Below are 21,487 nucleotides of genomic sequence, written 5' to 3' on the forward strand. Positions count from 1 at the left end.
GCCAAGAAGATGGGATGTTCGATAGCCCTCTGCACAGCAGCTTGCCAACTTGACTCCCTCGCTTTCTTACAGAAACAGTACAAGGCAAAAAAAAAAAAAATCAGAAGAACGGAAAGGCAGAAAGGTTAACTAGGCAAAAAAATACACAGCATCAGGAGTCTGTAGCCCTCAACTGGAGTCTGGCTTTTGGCATGGCGGGAGTTAAACGCAAAAGAACAGAGCTGAACGTAGGCGCGAAAAAATCTGAATAAGAGCGGCAAAAGCCATCTCAGTCAATCCAAGCTGCGAGGGACTAGTATCGACAGCTCAGCTGTTTCCTCGCCTCAGGAGAATCTCAAGCAGCTACTTAGCGGCTACTTTGCTCAGTGAAGAGGCCATTTAGGAAGTGGCGGTGAGTAGAGAATCAGATGCTGATTCATCGCCCAGTGAGGAGTTCGTGCTCGAAAGTTCGACCAACACAAAGCCCAACATCACGGGTGTCATGGTAAGCGAGTCGCTTCAGACTGCACTACAATTTTTCGAAGACAACAATGACAATTATAATGCACTGAAAATTTCCGGTATTCTGTGAAATTTTGAGTCCAGTGCACACTATTATGTACAAAAGCAGTCGTTAACTACAATTTTATTTTCTCAATAAATTCCTTTTTGTTTTTATTCATGACTCGTTATTATGGATGGCTCGCTTTATGGACAGTTTTAGTTGGAAACCAAAGTGTCCATATTAACGAGGCACGACTGTACCGCACTTGCAAAAAGACACTATGAGGTTGATTGCCACGGGAATATTGTTTCCACAGTGCCACCAGTAAAACAGTTGCAATATATTTGCATCATAAGATTTAGAAAATCGTTGAGGTGGTATAATTGACACCTTTTACGTCCTGACGCTGAGTGTTAGATGCAAGCTTATCGGACGCAACAGGGAGATTTTACTGTTGGTTAAGCAGCTACTCAACTTTCAGGGCGCGAAAGTAGGCCATGGTACACTGAAGCACTACGTGTACCTAATTTTAGCTAAAAAATGGCCGCACCCAACCGTGCATCTAAGGTCGTTTGTAAGCCTTATGAATCGCACTTGGCAGTGTGGCCTGTGCATCTAAGACTTTTGTGATAATCTACCGAGGGCACGTTTACAACTATCGTCAAAGTACGGGCTGTAAGAACGGAAAGTGCTATCTTACATACTACCAACAGCAAACGGCGTGCTCTGGACTCAAGCAACGTTGCAAAGTTTATATTGCAGCAATTAAGCTAGAAACATTGTGTCATCGTTAACAATAGTGACTACTTACGACAGATTTTTTTTTTTTTGGCAATCGATTGTTAGATAGTTATCCCGCTATTCCTAGTACCAGCAGTGGGATGAACAGTTTTGCTTCAAGATTTTTTTTTTATCGTATTATATATATAAAAACCCCAAAGGAAATGAAATCAGGGATGTAGACACTAGAGAATAAAACTCATATTCAATTGATTTTTGCTACAGCAGCTGTAAGGGCACATCAGAGCAATAAGTGAAGGAAAATTATAGACGTAACGATACGAGACAAGGAGAGCTGAGCGAATCAGAGGAATAAACGCGAATTTATGGTACATTTACCGAGATCTACAGAACAAATTGGTATGGACGATGCGATGCGACGACAACATAATCGAAGTAGGTTAAAAGTCACAAAATACATTTATATAAAGGGCAAGTGTAGCAAGTGGCAGAAAAACATTAATCAGGCGGCTAAAATTATGTATGCTGAGGGGACAATGTGGCAGCAGGCCGCACAGGGCACTGGCTTCGTTGGCCAGCACCAAACACTTTGAAATATTGAGTCCAAGGTTACCTGGACAGTTATGGGAGATAATATTGTCCAATAGAAGGCTTAGTTAGGCTTATGATAGTTGAATCCACAGTTTTACGTCAATTTCAATGAAATATTTATGATTTCGAAGTTGTTTTTTTCTGCATTTATGTGGCTCTTCCAGACTGTGATTGCTTTCCGGCAAAACGACCTATATTGAGGTGGTGCACGCTTTACAGGCAGCAAAATATGTTGCGGGAGGGCACGCAGGCCTACTGAGCTTTGCATCATATCCTACCCCCCACCCCACCTCTGCCTGGGCAATAAACACACAACACTGTGATGCAGACTGCAGGCACCCGCTCTTCCCTAAACCCTCACCCTATCCCACTACCATCCTCTTTCCCTGCTCCTGTTTGTACCCTATGCCTCAAACCCTTTGCCTCTTCCCTCTATATCCCCTCTATCCGGCGGACGCTCCACCGCGGGGCCTATAGCCATACATGGGAAAATTACTTTTGAAATGGAAATGAATTACATTACTAATTACTTTGCTGAAAATCGCGGAAAAGTAATTAAATTATATTACTCATTACTGCTCCAAAAAGTAGTGAAATTACAATACAATTACTTCTACTGAGTAATTCAATTACTGTTAAATTACTTTCTAGTTTCAATCCATGCAAAAACTACGTTAAAGCTAGTAAACAAAACAACTTGTTCTTCAGACTCGCAGCACCCACATTCTTTCGTCTTCCCGCCAGATTCTATCCCAGAGAGCTATTCCTTCCCTCTTTCCTAAACGATTGCCATGACATCAAAAGCAACAAAAGCAGAAGCATGTTCGAAAGATCGTGAAATGACCGCTGAACCCAGCGTCTTGCTGGTCCTGAGCTGTCTCCGCCATTTGAAGGGCCCGAAGAAGCTGGGTTATATTGCTTCCGCAGTCCCAAGAACCGACGTCGGCACCTTGTGCTCAAGCCACGGTGGTTCACACCATGGAGCCTGCCGCGTATCTCCCCTAACCTCAGTCCTCCCTCGCCCTGTGGTGACGAGTGTAACCAGGCACTACTGTGCCCTAGCCGACGCAACAAGGAGTGCCACCGCGCCGCGCTCCCAACCAGTTTTCAACCAGCCTTCTTGCACCATCTCTCTCTTCGACATTCCCTCGACGCCTTGTATCCAGCTGCTTGGAGAATGGTTGCTATGGGATAGCCGCACTAAGTGACCCTGCTACACACGACGTCTCAGACGCACTGTTCTGCTCAACTCTGTCTCCTTTTGCTGATCTGTTACGCTGGCTTCTTTTGCCGCACGCCGTTCCTGCTTTCGCGGCATTCTACTTTGTTGTCTATTGAAGGAGTAGTGGCGCACTGTAGTAAAAGTAATTTCACAAGAAAATAATTACTTTTGCTGCGAAATTACTACCAAAAAGTAATGCAATCATTAAATTTTACATATTGCCAGTCTTAACCGGCAGTTAGTATATTACAATCGTACTTATTATAAGAATTTTTATGATCTAAGATTTGACGCTGTAGATTAAAGTTTCATTGTTAATCGCAATTAACTCATTCACAGTTATTGACTGAAACCGGCAAGTAGCGTTATGCAATCGTACTGGCTATAAGCTAACCAATAATGAGGACCTGATGCTATGGCATGAAGTTGAGTTTGTATTAAAGTTAGTTACTGAAAGTCTGTTGAGACATCCAAACATTCAAGTGCCATTATTATACTCGGCGGCTACCCGACGACATATGGTGTGGTGTTGTAGTATAGCATTCATTTTTATTCACAACCTTCTAATTAATTATAGAAAAGTTCTTACCTACAATAATTTTAGTGCAAATATATTCGGCATAGCTTTCCATTTATGTAACAACTGTGGTACTGTGCTTAAAGTAAAACACAGCTGCACAGCTACTGCGAAAAGTTTCAGTACTCACGTTCCGTACACGATGCGCATCAGCCAAATAATGCTACGCATTGAAACAATGGGTCGGCGAATGATACTTCCTACTAAGAAATGGCATCTTGGTTTTATTACAAAGCTCTGATCTTCCACAAAAAAGAAGATATGTAAGGTTCCTAATCAGCTCACACGGCCAAATTCTCCTTTCACCTCAGTCTAGTTCCACATAGCAAAACATATTACTCCTTAGCTTGGAAACAATATGGCGGCCCACCAAGGTTGACGGCCATTTGTCGCCAACATAGGCAACACTGGAATGAGATATACCCGTCCTTATACAGTGTACTAGAATACTGTGAAGTGTGCCGGCTTAGGTACGAAATAATGAGGCGAAGTGTCCGCCCTAAGCAATGAAAAGTGTAGAGATGAGCTGACAGTCTTTGGTTCGCGGCACGGAAAAAACAAGCGTGGTGTCTGTTTCGGGGTTTCGTTTCGTGCGTTGTTTTCCGGTGTGTCACGTTGTTTCGCGCTCGTTTCATGATGCAATGCTAAGTTAATAGAGAGAAGAGAAGAATATATAACAGCAAAGATGGCACACAAACTCAAAAGCGGTCGCAGTTTGTGAAAAGAATGTTTTGGCACTCCACTGGTAGCGCAACCAACATGAGGCCCGATACATCCACAAAAAAAAAGAAGAACGGCAATTTTGTTCGGTATTGTGAGAGTGTTCACTCGCCATAAAGATAATCTCACGCTGCTCCAGTTCCTACTTATTCTAACTTTAAATATTTATTACCTAGTTTTTACTCGGAAACGCCCCGGCCGCTTTGTACAGCTATAAAACGCGCCGTTGGAAAGAGTATTGACAGCTTTGAAAAAAGCAAAAATATTTCTCTAGCCCAATCGGTCACTATCTAAAAAGTCGGTATGTCGCTATTATGATTTGCGCAAGGAATTTGAATTAGCACATGGCCCTTCCTAAGGATCGGTACTCTAGAATTTCGAAGTCGATTGAATTGTTTGAATATATCGTGCGGCTTTTTATGTGACTGTTTTGTTATTTCAGTCGTGCTTTAAAACGCTTGAATTAACAATTTCGCATAGAATGCTTTTCGACGAGAGAATTATAGCGCTTCCAATCCCAATTTGGTTTCTGATTTTCTCCTTGCTGATACTTTCTTTCAAAATAAGCGTTTGCTATTTCTATGTCTTGATTGAATGTTGACATAATAATACCCATAAAACGAGATTGCAAATATATTGCTAGCCTACACACCATAGCTAGATCGTTTTTTGTCTTACTCGTATAACAATAATATTTTTCAATGAGCCAAATTGTTTCTATCATTTCGCTCATTAAGTACTCACAACCATCGAGCTGACTCCGCAGTAGCTAGCTAAATGTACCGGATGTACAGCTGTTACGTTCAATACAACAACGTCAGTAACACCAGCAACTGTTCAGATACATACAATGCAACAACATGTGCTGTAATGGATTGTGGGTCACCTCATTAGCCCTTTGACGTGCGCGTCTTTTGTGCCGTTTTCCAATCGCACCATTTTCTCGTTGGCTTTTGGAAAAACGTTAGGTAAAATCATCGAACCAACAGCGATGTTTTAAACCTAAAGAAATAAAACACTAAGTGGAGAAGGTCGAAATAGACGCTGTAGCGGCGCAACCCGGATGTGTTTTATATTTGTTGTGCTTTAATTTTTTTCTGGTTCTTACCTCACATTCACAATGGCCTTTTTTAATTATTTGTGCGTTTTCTTGTGTTTGGCAACTACAATTGTGTATTATATACTTCAGCCGCAGCTTCGTATGTATGTTTAATGCAATACGTGTAAGTGAAGGGCTTTTTGTGGATAGGTCGTGCAGTCGTCTGTGTTTAAGCTGTCTATTTAATTAGCACATGGAATTTTTAAAACGATGTCTTCATTGGATATGGGCGCGCACTAAAACGTTTTCTAAAGAACATTTGTTTTAGCCGCTACGCTGCTTGCAGGATTGGCTTTAATTCTGTAAATACAACATACCGCTAAGATAAAAATTATAAGATAATTACCTTATCTTTTAATTAGTAAACTAATTGAATCAGTTTGCCCCTTGCGCGGTGCTCTCCGTAGCCACAGATATAGCCCCTGGAATAAAATAAATCTAAAGCCAGTTAACCATTGTCTTAAAATTTTGGACGTACTTTTTTAAAAAGCACCCGCTATATTAGGGGATGTTTATTGTATCGAAGTAGCAAAATGATCAAATTACCGCCTTCATAACGACATCAAATATATCGCTGTGATGGCGAATAAACACAAATTTCGGCAACGGAGGTCGCTCTCCTATGTCTGCTATACGCAGCGCCCTCTCATAGGTTACGTCGCTGAAACGACACACTCTCCGCTCGGAGACGGCCCACTGCCCAGTATTCTAGTACACTGTAACCCTAAGCCGGGCGTCACAATGCAACATGTGGGTTCTCTATGCTATTTGGCATAGCGGCGTTCAGCTTGCGAGAGCCACCAAAATCCCCGGGATCGGATGTATGCCTCTGTCCCAACAGATGTCACACAACTAGTAGAAACTGCGTCGCTTCCCTCAACGACAGTGCCCATCCCGCTACTGCCTGGCTCCCGCGTCGTGACATGGCTAAGTGTCCCCTAAATCGGTTTTAGACTCCATGGATAAGGAGGGTTTTTCTCTCTCACTGGCATTCTTCTCACACGTGCACACGGGGATAAGAAAATTACCGATGTTTAAGCGTGGTTATGCCAAACGCGTACGAAATGCACTCACGTCGGATTTCATTTTGGTTTCGGTTTCAAATCAAAGCTCGGTTTTCAATGTCTATCAGGTTTCTGACCATGAGCGGTGAAACCATTCGGATGGGAGCCTTAGTTGTAGCGCAGTAAAGACATTTTTGGGGCAGCTTTATAGCGCTCCTCAAATGGGCAATGCGATGGAGGTTCAACCCACATTCAATGTGCACGGCTGCCATTGCGCACAGCGCAACAGACTGTCCCTCTTTTCTAAAAGGTTGCAGAAATTTGTATTCATAAGCAGTTTTTCACAGTCTGATTTCGAAGGGAGTATTTACACTCTGTGTAGCGCACGCAAGAGTCCATACAGGAAATTGATCGCGGCGCACCTTTCTCCGCTGCTGTACCATTCGATCTTTACATTGGGATCTCTGAGCTATAATATGCTAACGCTGATGCATAAATGATATATTTTTATTAGGACAACATGTTATGGAACGAAGCGATACCTGCGAACACGTGGCTTCATCGCATAATTACTTTCGTATCATCTCTTGATTGCTGACAGTTGAGCAGCTTCTTTAAATGCAAATATGATGTTCTGTTTTGAGACATGCAGTAAAGAATCAAGGAATTCCTAAAGACCTTCTAATTATTATTACAGTGTACGGTACCTTGTAGTTGGTCAAGATGATTACGGACCCATCACAGTTTCTGAAAAGTGCGCCCGTTGGATGGTAACGTTGAACCTGGTTTTGCACCGAGAACGCACTTTAGCGTTATGGTGCTTCAAGTAAAAGATATTAACGAAGAAAAAGACGTATAACTGGTTTTCGGTTTTATGCGGTGTATATTTTTCCTGCCATTTTAATTACGCTGTCTTTTCTGTGAACATATATACAGTGCAGCTCAGCCATTAACTGAGTCGCATGTAGATAGTAAATAAAAACAAACAGTTGTGCACAAACAGTGAACATAAGATATTTCTGTGTGGTATAACCAAAATGTTAAGGCCGCATGCCGGCGGGTTCCAGCAGCAACAAATAAAGGTTGCAAAGGTTTGCGGCAATAAATATCATAAATATAACAGCGTGCAATAAATGGCTTGTAAAAAAACAAAAAAAAAACAGCAGCGATGAAGTAGTTTTCTAATGCAATAAATTAGAGCTATACGTTTTAGAGAAACACATTAAAATGCGGCAGAAGTATTTCCAGGCGGCTCGCGGAACTGAGTTTGACCTGTAAGTAGAAAAATCTGTTCTGTAATAACTCATCGGAAGCGCACTGTCCGTAGGAGCTTCACAAAGTTGAATTTTGGAAACAAAAAGAGGAATTGTTTCTTTTTGCACTCAAAGTTACTTACGAGAGTATGGCTTCATTAGATTCTTCGTGGCAGGAAATGGAAAGTAGCATGTTTACTCTTCGGTACCATTGGTATACTGAGATGTTGAACAAAAATTGTAATCAATTGTGCCAAACTAAAAAAAAAGCAGCTTCTGTATTAAAGCAGCACTGGGTGGCACTGAAAACTGTGTACTTAAAGCTCGTCGGGAATTATAGTTATTCAGTATAGGTGCACATAAGAACAGAAATTGTAAGATCCGATAGTAAACCGAATAAATGACACATATCAAGAAGATCCAGAATTGGTTTTGTTTCGAAACTTAGCCTAGGATATAGTTATCATGGCTGCCCTGTTGAGCAGACTTTATTGAGATAATTTGGTCTGCTCGTATGTCCCCTTAAAGGGCCACTATCCAAGGTATGACCTTTTAAGGAAATGAGCCCAATACTTCGGTCAGGCACCAGAGATAGTCTGTGCAAAAGTCTACAGCGATACATGCGCCACAAAGCAATAACAATACAAATCAATGCTCTTTCCCATCGATGCGACCTCTCGTTTTTTTCTCCCTTTTAGGAGACACTCCATCTCCCGCCAAACGCGAAGGGGGAAGGGGAACTTGGCTTGCGGAGGCTAGACGACTGGGAAGGACAGTGAAAAACCTCTGACAGGGAACGGAAGCAGAGGAAAACGCAAAATTGGTTGATCGTGGTGGCTGTAACTGTGGTATTAATTACTATTCTCAAAAACTCTTTTCAGCCTTGCGTTCTAGTGGCGGAGCCCCACAGTCACGGAGAAGAAAATAGTTTCGACCGGAGGTCGAACAGTGGCCCTTTAAGAACTGTGGCAGTGCGTTTAAACATATATAAGAGCAGCACTGCCTTTTGTCTTTTCATCAACCAATCATGTTTGATTCGCGGTGACATGAATTCGTTGCTTTTATGAGCTGTCTTAATAATTCGCCTATTTTAAACTGTGAAAAGGTTTTTATTTCTTATTGCTTGAAGTCGCGGGAAGAGGGGGAGCGGAGTTGATTTGTTACAACTAATACTGAAAAGGAATGCTCACGAATTTCTCCAGTGTCGCAGTTTCTGTTGCACGGTGACCATTCAGACCAGGGATAGAGAACACAGCCTTGGGGACACTGAACGTAGCACTCTTCCTCCGTCTGCAACATGAAATAAGATTCTGTGAATGCTGCCCTCTCCCAGGTTTTCCGCCAAGTTCAATAAACGCATGCAGTCATGTAACGGCGCGCGCGATGTGAATACGCCCGTCAATGGTTATGCATGGAAAATATAATTTCCTTGCATATGTTTCAATACAATTTTGGCATGTGTAAATAGACTGAAGACAAAAATTGAGTGATAAGAACGCACGGAACTGTTGTTGATGCTCAAGACAGCTAAATGCCCTTCGGCTCATGGAGAAACCTTTCAATCGCCATTTTATCATAATTATCAGCCGGACTTTACCCACTGGAGGGCGAAAGCCTCTCCCATTTTCCCTCAAAAAATACAATCCTCTGCTAGGTGCATCCACTTATCCCCTGCGAACTTAACTCATCCAGCCATCTAATTTTCTGCCGCCCCCTGCTACGCTTTCCTTTCCTTGAAATCCAATTAGTTACTCTTAGAGACCATCGACTATCCTCTCTTCACCCTACATGTCCTGCCGATGCCCATTAATTGAGCCCTTTTAAAAACTGCGCTTTTATGTTGCTAAAATAAATGCTTCCTTCCTGAGGTGGGGCAAGCATAAACAGTGCCGAAGCATGAAAGCCTTGGAATATTCGAATAAGCAAGTGATTTGTTGGGCTGCTTCATTACAAAAGAAATTTGAATGCACCTAGAGATCTGAAAAACTGCCTCTGGCGCCTTATTTTGGTCGCTTGCCATACTTATATCAAATCACAAATCTTTAAACACTTGCAAAGTTCAAATCATCCCTCAGGTCCCTATAATTATTGCAGCAATGAATCGGAAATTACCTGTACATTGTTCCCTAAGACAAGCCAGTCTAGGGTGAGAAGTCCTCCCGCGTAGGTGGTGAAGTTCACAAGGTGGCAGAAGCTGTTGTCTACGAGCGCATCGTCTGAGCGACGACAGGTAACGTTGCGTTTGCGCGTTCCGAATCCACAGCCGGCCCCCTGAAGTGGAAGACCCAATAAATCGTCTCAACCTTGTTGAATACGTGTTTGCGAATCCATGCGCAATGACGCAGAATAAGATGCATTTCAGGCGTCACCACGCATTTGTCATTATTAGGTATTCATTTTGGCTCGCCTATAGTGGTGATGTTTTCGAGCGTGTAGAAGACAATTTTAAGCTAATATTTCTCTGTCCTGAACGTAATGGGTTTCCATGGCGACTTTCTTATAGCATATAGTAATGACCTCCCCTAGCGAGAAAAAAAACTCTGAGTCACAATAACCTCATGCAAAATTCCCATACTAAACTCCTACTAAACTCATATAAATCTCGCATAATCTCCAACAAATATCAATGAACGTATGAGAAATATATCAGATTGTAAGAGATTTGTATGAGTTTAGTCTACGGGTTTTTCGCTAGGGTCGTCCTAGCTTCGTTACGTTTTATCTCACATTTACAGAAGGCAATCTTTTATTTAGGTTCTGACCGACAAATATGAAAAGTTATTTCGCAAAGAACAAAAAATAATGTTTGTGCAGTCTTACGCACTGCGTCAGTAACGATCGATATAATTTTGGTGCTGAGAGTCTAAACTAACCGGAAACAATAACTTCCAAGTGGCTGTATTTTGTCCAGGTCAAGGCAGCGCCGATTTTGAGTGGACATGCGAATAACAGCATGAGAACAACTTCTTTACATCTGTATACACGCTATATACCATGTCAAATGCACCGAGCAGAGGGCATGGGATGTTGCAGATTTTGTGTCTTCTTGCAAACAAAATACAAATTAAACCACAATATACCCCGTATTAACGAGCATCAGTCTGATTCTAAGATCTCAGCAGTGATTTTGGCACGGTTTTTCAATGAATGTGTCCTAATATTGCCTACAATATATCGTCTCCATTGCCCCAACAGGCCATTACTAGCGCTCCTTTAAATCCAACATTAATTATGAAGACAAACCCACGTACGTTCAAGTCGCATTGAGACCATTCACCGATTCTCCAATGGTAGCAAGGCTTGAAAGGACAAGGCTTCTTTTGGGTCAAGCTTCGTGGACAAGGCCGTCCGCTCTCGGTCGCGTTCTGAATGACTTGTCGGTGTCTGATTTGGTCACCTGCGAAAACAGCACAGTGTTACTAGGTGCAATGTGGGCCTGACCTGTTGTATTTTTTGTGTCAGTGTCAAGAATAATAAAACCGTCAGCCATAAAGAGGAGAGAAGAGTACAGAGACAACTACGATGGAGAATTCAAGAAGACAATCGGTGGCCCTCAACGTGATAGGCGCTCTGCAGCGATATGTTTTGCAAGACGTTTGAATACACGCTCCTCGCACCGAGTTTGTCGCCCTTGCGTCACAGTTCGTACATATTGCCTGCCACACTTTTTTTAATCTGTCTCGACGAGGTATTGAGGATGAAGTTTACTCGGTTTTCTGCTTCGGCTTGAGCGACAGCTTCGGGTGGCCCGCTTACGGCCCTAATTACTGCAAGAGGCAGCGCCAAGTTTCAAACAAGGTGCAAGATTTGCGCTGTCCAGTGCCAAAAAAGATGCCGGTCTCGAGAGCTAATTGCTACCAGATGCGCCGCGACCTCGCGACACCCGGCCGTCATGTGAGGAGTAACCACCGCTTGAGGGAATAGTTCAGGCACTTGCCCTTGATGGAGGTTAACAACAGTGACCAGTGTTCGACAGCGGTATGACTAATTAGGACACATAATGCCCCAAAAGATATGCCTCAGAGCACATCCGCCAAAAGATAGCATGAAATGGGCTACAATGGCCCAGGGAAGGGGACCTCCATAATTCAGAGTTGAGTGGCCTTAACGCCTTGAAACACGAACGATAATGATTTAGGGGAAGTGGGGAAAGTAGCGTATCCAGGAGAAAAGCACTGCCGGCCAGATAGGATACAGAAAATTGTGCAAAGACCGTGACTGTCCTGCTAGAGCTCATAATTTCCTAACTTCAGGGACACACCTTGATTAAAGTATGTGGGGAAGCCGAATCAAGCGTCGGAATCTTTCAGTCGTCTCGATGTGATTTCATTGACGTCTAATAGCAAATAGAATTTCATGGAGCACAATGAAAACTATCCGACGTTGCAGAAAACCTTTAGAGAGTGGATTGTGTACCTTAAAAATAATGGGAAAACGTGCCACATCAGTTGTGAACCAATGGTCTGGCAAATTTACCATGAGTGGTTTCTATGAAAAATATGCCGCGGTTCTCGGCGTTCAGAACCGGACCGCGGATTCCGGAAAACAGTTCTGGCTACAGTCAGAGGTAATGGCCCTTTCTGATATGGAGACTGCGAGGTCCTCTTTGTTGTTAGCCCCTTTCATATTTGTTTCGTTGCATTTCTTGGCTGTCGTAATCTCTAAAAGGTCATAACTGATAGCTTTTATATTTTCAGTCATAAACCTAAATTCATAATCAGTCAGTACTAGTATTGTAAAGCGGACGAAAGGCGTACCCAAAAACGTTATCACCCATTCATATCAAACAACTAAGATTATTTAGCTTTTTGTCTACAGCTTATTTCTCCCTCAAGACGTCGAAGCTAGATGCAACGACTGTAGCGCTGTTATGTGTGGCAGGCCGTGTTTACTCCCACTTAACACACAGCTTGGCCAGGCATGACCACCTCATCCTCAGCAAGTTGTGCTCATCGGCTTCGTCTCGCCTATTTGATGCGCTGCTAAATCTGCTCAAGGGTCACGCATGTGTCTAGCCGGTCAAAAAATTACAAACCGCTTTCCTGGCTTATTTGAGGAACTTACCCTAGTCCTACGCAGATTTAGCGTTACAGGACTTGACCTGCGGACTGCTGACGGCGTTTTAGGAGTAGAGGTCGCGTAAACGGGACTTAGTTGAGGCTAAACTGACTTCTAAAACACGCATATATCCTAAGCCTATACACCACGGCAGGCTGAGTACGTGGGGAAGAGGCGACTCATTGACGGTAGTATGTATGCATGCCGCTATAAACATTCGACTTATCAACACCGCACCATTCGCTCGTCGAACACTCGAGGCACTTTTTCATTGCAGGCCCGTCCAGCTGTGTAGCCAGAGCTCTAGTTTCACCGGTGACAAAATCAGCAAACGCCGTAGATGCTATCTCTCCCCCCGTGTCGCGCGCGCTCTCCATCTCTGCATTCCTGTCGCATTTCTTTCGCTTTGAGAAACTAAAGTCGGCTTTCATCACTCGTACTTTTTATTCTGAAGAACTGTGTCTATCCAGGCCAGAGCTATCTCGCGACCTTTTCTTTGTGTGTGTGCGATCGGGAATTTGACGGACCCTGAAAATCGCTTTGCGGACCCCCTGATGTCCGCAGCACCCTGTTAGAGAAACTCTGCTCTACGCGTACACAGCTTCGCTCGTTGAAGAAACTTTTAAGGCCGAAAGCTGGGAATGTAAATGTCTTCTTAATCATTCGGAGGGCGCCCACTCGTCGTACGACCACCGTCAAGCACAACTCTGGTCTTCGAAGCGTCCGCCGTATACTACAACTCGACAATGACTAGACAGCAGACACTTTGCATGCATTATTACTGCCGCTAATGCCCTTCTGCCAGCCTGAATATGGAGAGGAAACTCATTTTTATTCAGCACAAGATGAACTAGGATTCCCTTTAGATAACTCTATCGAACATGCCTTGAAGGTGTAGGGGTAGTGAGTCTGACGCCCAATCCCCGAGCCCCAGGTTTGATTGCCGTCTTATCAATATTTTCTTTACAAAGCCATTGACTTTCTTCAGATTCCAACATGCGACTATGCTTTCCGCCACCTGTGCACTATTGTCGAATTCGGCAGTGACGTCATCACTGTGCAGTCGTTGGCTGTCTGCATACCCCGCGAAGTTAAATGCTGCTGTGACGTCACGGCTCTCTCGACCTATTTGAAATTTCACCATAGATCAACAGGGCTTGCTTCGAACGTCCTCTAATCTAAAGCCATCGAGTTAAAACTGTTGCCATACTTCTCGACGCTTCCCTTGCATAGGCTTCATAAAAACATGCATCGTCACTACACACAGCCGATGTCTTTAACTCATGTTTTGTGGCCGCAGACTTTTCCGCGACTTTCTCTTCACGCCTTTTTTCCGCGTCACTCCTTCGGCCAAGATGTGACGATGCAGCAGAAGGTCGCGCGACGAAAAAACTGAAAACATTACTTCTTAGAAACGCCCGCAACACTGACCACCGAGTCCACTCGTAATTTGTGCCCGTTAGAATAAGCGGCTATAGGCACTAAAAAATTTCATAGGTTTAGCTAGCATATCAGCTTATAGACGGGGCCTTATCTCGCAGTTCTCGCTGAAATTGCCCGAAATTGAATCATTAAAATTGAAACAGTGGCCTTTTCTTTCAGTTTAATATTCCTGTTTTACCAGAAAACGGATCGTACCACCAACGAGCGTCCATCATAGCGAATTGCTGCAATCTTCAAATCACCCATTTTTAACCTTTTCGCAGACCCCACTACTAAAGGGAAGCTTTCTCACCAAACGTGCCGCAGGTCTGGCATTCTGTTTTGTCCCATTCTGACCATTCCGACACCTCGCAGTCAATGGGGCAAGAGACATTGCAGTTTCTCTCAAGCGTATCGTTTGAAGGCTTCGTTTTCTGCAAAATGCAAATAAAACAGGAGTGTGAGTTGAATAGCTGTACACTCAACAAAGGAAAATAGCTGCATACTAGGAAGACTAATAAAAGAAAGAAAAATATTTAATACGCCGAATAGTCGGCATTTATGTAAAATTGAGCTTTTGAGGCTGAACCATTATCATTTTATTTGAAGTATGCCAGTTATGAATGAACAGGTCCGATTGTTTATGATAATTACATAATTGAACTATACATATATAAATATCCGGCGGTAACTAGAAGTACATGACCGCTTAAACGATGTTAAAGCGAGATGTACGCTTCATTCAAGGAATTATTTTATTTACTCGACATTTCAACCAGAGGACCGATATTTTTTAAAACGTCGGTCCTCTGGTGGTAACGTCGAGGCAAATAAAATGTATTCTTGATGAAGGATACAACTCTCTGTGTATATATATATGTTTCATAAAAGTCTTCCAGGATCCAGAAATATGTATTCCCGGCCTTCGTCAAGCCTTGACGAAGGCCGGGCCCCGGCCGAAACGTCGGAAATAAACCTTTGTTTTCGTTTGTGCGCGCCTCTCTCTCTCTCTCTCTCTCTCTCTATATATATATATATATATATAGAGAGAGAGAGAGAGAGAGAGCATATTCAGACAAAGGAGGGACTTGGTAGCATGCACATGTACAAAACTGACTCAAGCCAGCAGCTTTTGAGGCCAGGATTGCCTAAAGATTGAATATGTAAAGCTTTCGACTCTTGACGTCACTTAACTCCTCAATCATGTTATTGGGGAAGTATCACTGACTAAAAGGTAGACGGAAAAACATCCTATTGAAGGACTTCGAACCCAAGGTCTCCTTACATTGTGTTCGATTTTCCCATCAAATGATCACAGTACTAATTTATGTTAACAGCAGGAATAAAAACAAATCCCCTATGCTTTCTTTGGCCTCAGAGACTTTAGGCTTCATAAATTACACACACTTTTATACCAGGTTTTCCGGCTAACTTGAATCAAGGAAAAAATAAAATAATGAATGCAAACTAAAGAAAACAGTTGCATACTGCTGCGAGCCCTCTTGCGCACACCTGCCATTTCTTGTTTTGCAGATAATAAGTTGTGTATTAAGGTAACTTTTCTAGATAAATAAATATCGACTTTAGACAATACATCGCAGTTGTGGGACTTGAAAAGTTGGGCAGTATTTTCAGAATTTCTATTGTATTATTAGCGATAAGGAAATAATAACGTGTATTTTTTTCCCGCACTCCAATGGAAGTCCGTTAAAAAAAAAAAAATCACGGTACTAATAAATCCGCGTGCCACGATTGTTTTGTCCTCAATCACATTTTGAGCGAACAAAATCGGCTGCGACCGTAACGTGGTGGCCTTGCTCGGTGCAGAGAGAACCTCGTTAAAATGGTAGGCCGTTTGGCGATAGTTGCGAAGCCATCAGCGCTCTCCGCGGTTAGTACAGCTTACAGTATCGCGTGCACCAATTAGCTGACGCAAGCGAAGATACCAGCACAGACGTATCGGCTTGCCGCTGCAACGGGATCGTAGAGCCGCATACCCACGGTCCAAGCTGATCACGTTCGCTCAAGATAGATGGATGTATTGAAAGGAAAACCAGAGAGGCTGGCCGGAACAATTCAAATCTGACCTGCTACTCTGCACTGGGGAAGGGGAAGGGGAGAAGAAAGAAGATCATGATGGGTGACGATGTGGGAGAAGTCATAGGAAATACATATCTACTGGCAAAGTAGCTTACCTCACAAGCGCGAATCAAGCCCGCTGGCGCACAAAAAACGGCAAAGAGCACGCACTGCCTGGACACCCTTCCCCTTGTCCTGCCAAGCGCCCAGCAGTAGTTCCTTCGACAGAGACCTCTTGTCTAAACGCTTCAAGGAAGTGGCTAGCACAATTCTTTCGCACGCATACGCTGGGCACACCAATAATATATGGTCCACAGTCTCTGGGATGCCACAAGTTAAATCTTCCGGCGAGTCCACCTGTCCAATTAAATGCAAGTACTTGCGCGTGAAAGCCACATTTAAACTAAGTCTATGTAGCAAGCATGCCTGATGACTCGGAATATCACGCAGAACATAAAATGTCAATGTTCGATCGAGCCTTTTTAGACGAATGTGTCGGGCTTCTGCCTGGGCCCAGTAAGCTGCTGTAGCAGTCTTCATACAACTCAAACCACGATTCAGGGGCAGCACAATAGTGACACACGAATGTGCTTGTCACGCTTCTTTTTTTGTCATCTCGCAGGCTCTTTTTGGAGCTTGGAAAAAGGTACACCTGGCGTTTTCCTTTTCTCAAATGATAGCATGGGGATCTCTTAATGTACTGTCCAACTTTACGAATCCAATTTATTGTCTAATTAAATATTTAACAACTAATGGAAATCCACTTAAGTAATCAATCCAATGCAATGCAATGATTTCTTGTGGTGTAAAATATGGCTGGCAGCTGCAAGCAGCGGAAGTCCCTCGCCTATCTAAAATATTTAATTTTTCTCATTGGCAAAGTTTAGCTGGGACACATGGTATACATATACGCGTGAAGAAGAGCCTCGCCACATCTTACCGGGACAGAAAGAGCGCAGAAAGGAGAGAAAACCTCGAGAACCGCTGAAGTAAGCGAGACGGCTTGTTACCACACTCACCGGATCACAGTAGCTGTAGTCCACGCGTAGGCCGTCCGAATCCCTGACGCAATACAGCGGAGTCCTGGACCTCCCTTCCCCGCAGGGTGAGTCGCTGATAACGATGCAGGACGTATGGGCGCCGAGCTCCCAGTGATGCCGGATACACACATCTGTCTCTTCCAAGTTGTACGGACAATGCTTGCCGTGCCTTTGAGAGCGAAGCACTCGGCGCGTTCGGCTACGCTCAGTGATGTTCCTTTCCGTTGTCGGGTCCTGAATAGAGAAGAAATAAAGAAACATTCTTAAACGAATCCTTATCGCTTCAGCTATTTTAGGTCTCCTTCTCTAAGAGAATTCACATCCCGTTCTTTTTTAAAGATTATAGATCAAGCCTTCAGCCTTTGAAATAAACATGCCAAGTTCCGGTTTCGGATCATGAAAACCATTTCCGATAAAAAAGTACAATCAAACGACAACTGCAAAGCACTCAGAATGCAATTTATAGTCCTTGGTTGCTATTTCTGAACAAACGCAATATTAAGCTCCTCTTGGCTGATGTGAAGCCTTTCTTGCTATTGTAAAGGCCAGATTCAATAGACAATTACTGGAACTTTTGGTCGAGCGGCGAATGTCGTGTTATGTGAAGAAATTACCTGCATTTTGTTTTATTGTGGCATTATGTTTCGTAGAAAAAAGCAAACAAACATGTATTCGGTTTTTTTGTTTTTTTGCCATTATTTCTTTTGTAGCCTTGTTTTCTGTGTTTTATGCCATTCGTGTATCTCATGTGTAGTTTATACCTTTCTATACGAGCTCGTTCACGAGCTTTCAGCGTTTTCAAAGATCACTTGGCCCTCATATAGCATTAATATTGGATAAGCAAAGCGACACCTTGTGAGACGCACAAAGGATGCATGTCGGCAACGAATTAAACGAAGCACACACAATGCGCTAAGTTGAGCAAAGAACAATTAACATATCGCAAGGCGGATACATGACACCGGCATATGACTTATTCTTTGCCTCCAGTAAAATGGGGGGGGGGAGGGGCTGACACCAAAAATTTAGGACCCTGAAGTTAATCGCCCACGGTTCGAGAAAAAGAAATCAAGAGTTGGGTGAACTTTCGCCTTAACAGCAGAGACAATAACGCTTTAACACCCCATTTTCATTATACAATTGGTTGGCAGTCAGAGATAGTAGAGAGTTTGGCAAAGTATTAGGGTTTTGGGGGAAATGAAACATGCAGCGTCGTATTTCTCAATGGTCATCAGCATTCAAAATGAAATTCATGCAATGTAGAGGTATATATGCCGTTGGTTCGAATCCCTATCACGACCTAACGTCCAATTTGACTTGCTTATGGATGCTAAACGGGAAAAAAAATGGTATCACACCACTCTGAACACTGCACAAAAGCCGTTTTCGTCATGCTCAGCCTCTGGTGTTATTCCAGCATGCAGCGCGTTTCATTGTACGTGAATGATCATCCTTACCTAATAACTTCATCGAAAGTTCTCATGTATGCTTATAAATTCGCCATTGTAGTTACTGCTCATTGTACGGCTCAACATGAAACCATCGCAAACACAGAACTGGAAAAAAATATCTGACTAGTTCTCACACGCAAATTACCAACTAATTCTAAGAAAATCAAGTACTTACTGTTCCCCTCAAAAAACAAGGAACTCAAGAAACCAGCTCGCCCGAATCCGCCACCCTCGTGAAGTCTAAAAACAAGCCACTGCACTCAATGGATATTACATTACATATTACCCAGGCCCACCTTGAATATAAAGAGACCTTGGAGTCACCCCAGACAAACATTTACACTGGCAACAACACATTGATTCGACTTGATCTAAAATGGCCTCTGGTTGCTACGGTCTTCTTCAGATATGCGAATGCTTTCACACCAATATTTTGCTTATCCTGTCACATTAGTACACGCCCATCTTTTCCATTGCTTCCAGTCATAGGGCAGGACGTATAGTACTTGCCTGGAGCTAATTATAAGGTTACAAAAGCGAGCATTTAGAATACTTTCAATTTTTGGTTAATCCATTCGCAGCAAACCGCTTTTTGCTAAACTGCTCATATATTGCCTGTTGATTTTCTCCTTGGATCAAGAACAGCTGAATGTGTTCATAAATGAGTAGGAACAACCTCCCGTTAGATATTTCGATATTTAGCATCTCGCCACTTGTAACGCGAACCTGCGCATATAATAATTTTCACTTGCCACTGAAAAGAAACGTATACGGGGAGTGTCTAATGGAGTTTACAGGTGTCAAAATATGGGACAGCCTACCACATCACCTAAAGACTTCAACAACCTTTCATTAGCAATAAAAAATCACTATTGTAAATCGAATGACAAATCTGGATACTTCCACATCAACTTAATGCAGCTCCAAGACATCAGCCTGAATAATATACGTGTGCCCATATACTGATACCTTTATTTATATCGGCATTTCTACAATTCAACTTACTGCAGAAAAGCTTTGCTCACGTGTATTATATCCATGTTCTGTTCTCATTCTCGTGTAATGGACCCGTATGTTTCTTTGAAAAAAACTGGCTGTGTTTTTGCTAGGTATTTCTGATGTTTTAATTGCTGTGCAAGTTTTATCCGTTTTTGTTAGTTTCGTAAGCTCCTAATTTATATAATCTGTGATATATGTATGTCTATTTTGTTAGTACCGTTACAAGCGTTGAGAGGAATACATAACTTTCTGAAAATTGATTTATACTACGGCGTCCTTGCTTTGATATACTGTTTCCTGCGTACTTATATACCATTTTTATTGGACCGCTACTAGCCATTGGCTATGGGTGCAAAAAGTGTCTGCGCACATTTGTACAGCAACAAAGAGCAATAAAAAGAATGGATGAACGAATAAAAAGAATGGATGAACGAACTTCGTATTTGAGGGAAGACACTACCTTCAAGTTAACGGTACGGCTATGGCAACAAAGGAAGCATCGGCCTATGCCAACATATTCATAGCGACCTTCGAAGCGCAATTCCTGGACTCACAGTCTCTGAAACCCATCCACTACAACCGTTATCTTGCCGCTATCTTGCCGATATCTTCCTCATTTGGCCTCATGACAAAGCCGGCCTGTTAATATTTATACAAAATTACAATAAATTTCATCCATCGATATCAGTCATTTACAGCATTTTGAAATCTTAAACTTCTTCGACGTCGCAATACAGATAAAAGGCAACGTGCTTAAGATAACCCTATACCGGAAATACACCGACCGCCAGCAACACCTGCATTTCAAACGCAGCCACTCACACCACTGCAAGGCTACCATTCCTTACTTACAGGACCATAGATTTCGGTGGATTTGCTCTGAGCTTGACTTTGACCACCAAGGCAAATCTTCTACAAAAAGAATACCCCCATCCATTGTAGATGATGCTATTGGGAAAGCTGGATGCTTCCAAAAATCACAGGATAGTGACAGGCCAATGAATTTCGTTCTTACTCATTTCTCAAACATGCCACGGGTTAATAATACCCTATCTAAGCATTTCAATATAATCCAGCAAATCAGTCAATTGTCTCCCGTTCTCAAACAGCCACCGAGAGCAGTATATCGGCGCTCTAGAACCTTAAACGATATTTTAGTGAAATCTAAAATAACCGATGTCTAACCCCAAACTCGGATGTAAACCGTGCGGAAAACCACGCTGTATAGTTTACAACAATGTGCAGGTGACAGACATTGCAAAATTTAACTTCTCTGATTTAATCTTTCAGATTGAAGAAAGCTTGAACTGCGACAGTGGCGATGTAATGCACAGGTGCGGGCATAAGTAAACGGAGCACGCTTTTACGTTCAAACTAAAATCACGCCTCAGGTATTTGAGATAAAAAACAACAATATTTGTCCAAGTTAAACGGCACTGGTCCTAATACCAGTTCACAAATACCACGACAGCCAGTTTCAATTATGCAGCGCGCTAAAAATGTCAAAAGAACATGTGCTCCGTTTACTTTTGTCCGCACCGGTACAAACTAAGCTGCGGTGTTTGCGGCACGGAATGCATCGGGCCAGACCGAAACACCATTCAGGTTTCGTTTCAATAGCCTCAAGACCCACGTACACACACTGCCAAATCTCCCCTTTTCTAAGCACCAGTGCCTACCACAGCATTCTTTTGAAAATATACGAGTCATCCTCCTTCAGTCGGGCTTCCAAACAAGTCGACAAAGA

General features: G+C 42.8%; 1 protein-coding gene across 1 annotated transcript in view; it reads right to left on the reverse strand.

The window, feature by feature from the left end:
* Positions 1-21,487, reverse strand: part of LOC146186401 (thrombospondin type-1 domain-containing protein 7A-like) — a 119,546-nt gene that overhangs the window by 13,901 nt on the left and 84,158 nt on the right. Inside the window, 5 exon segments of the mRNA XM_084608040.1 lie at positions 8,882-8,981; positions 9,804-9,962; positions 10,943-11,088; positions 14,485-14,605; positions 17,270-17,524. Of these exon segments, the coding sequence (XP_084464166.1) occupies positions 8,882-8,981; positions 9,804-9,962; positions 10,943-11,088; positions 14,485-14,605; positions 17,270-17,524 (781 nt within the window).

The sequence above is a fragment of the Amblyomma maculatum genome, chromosome 6, assembly GCF_055883805.1.
Source record: "Amblyomma maculatum isolate TAMU_Amacu chromosome 6, ASM5588380v1, whole genome shotgun sequence".
In the NCBI taxonomy this organism is placed as follows: Eukaryota; Metazoa; Arthropoda; class Arachnida; order Ixodida; family Ixodidae; genus Amblyomma; species Amblyomma maculatum.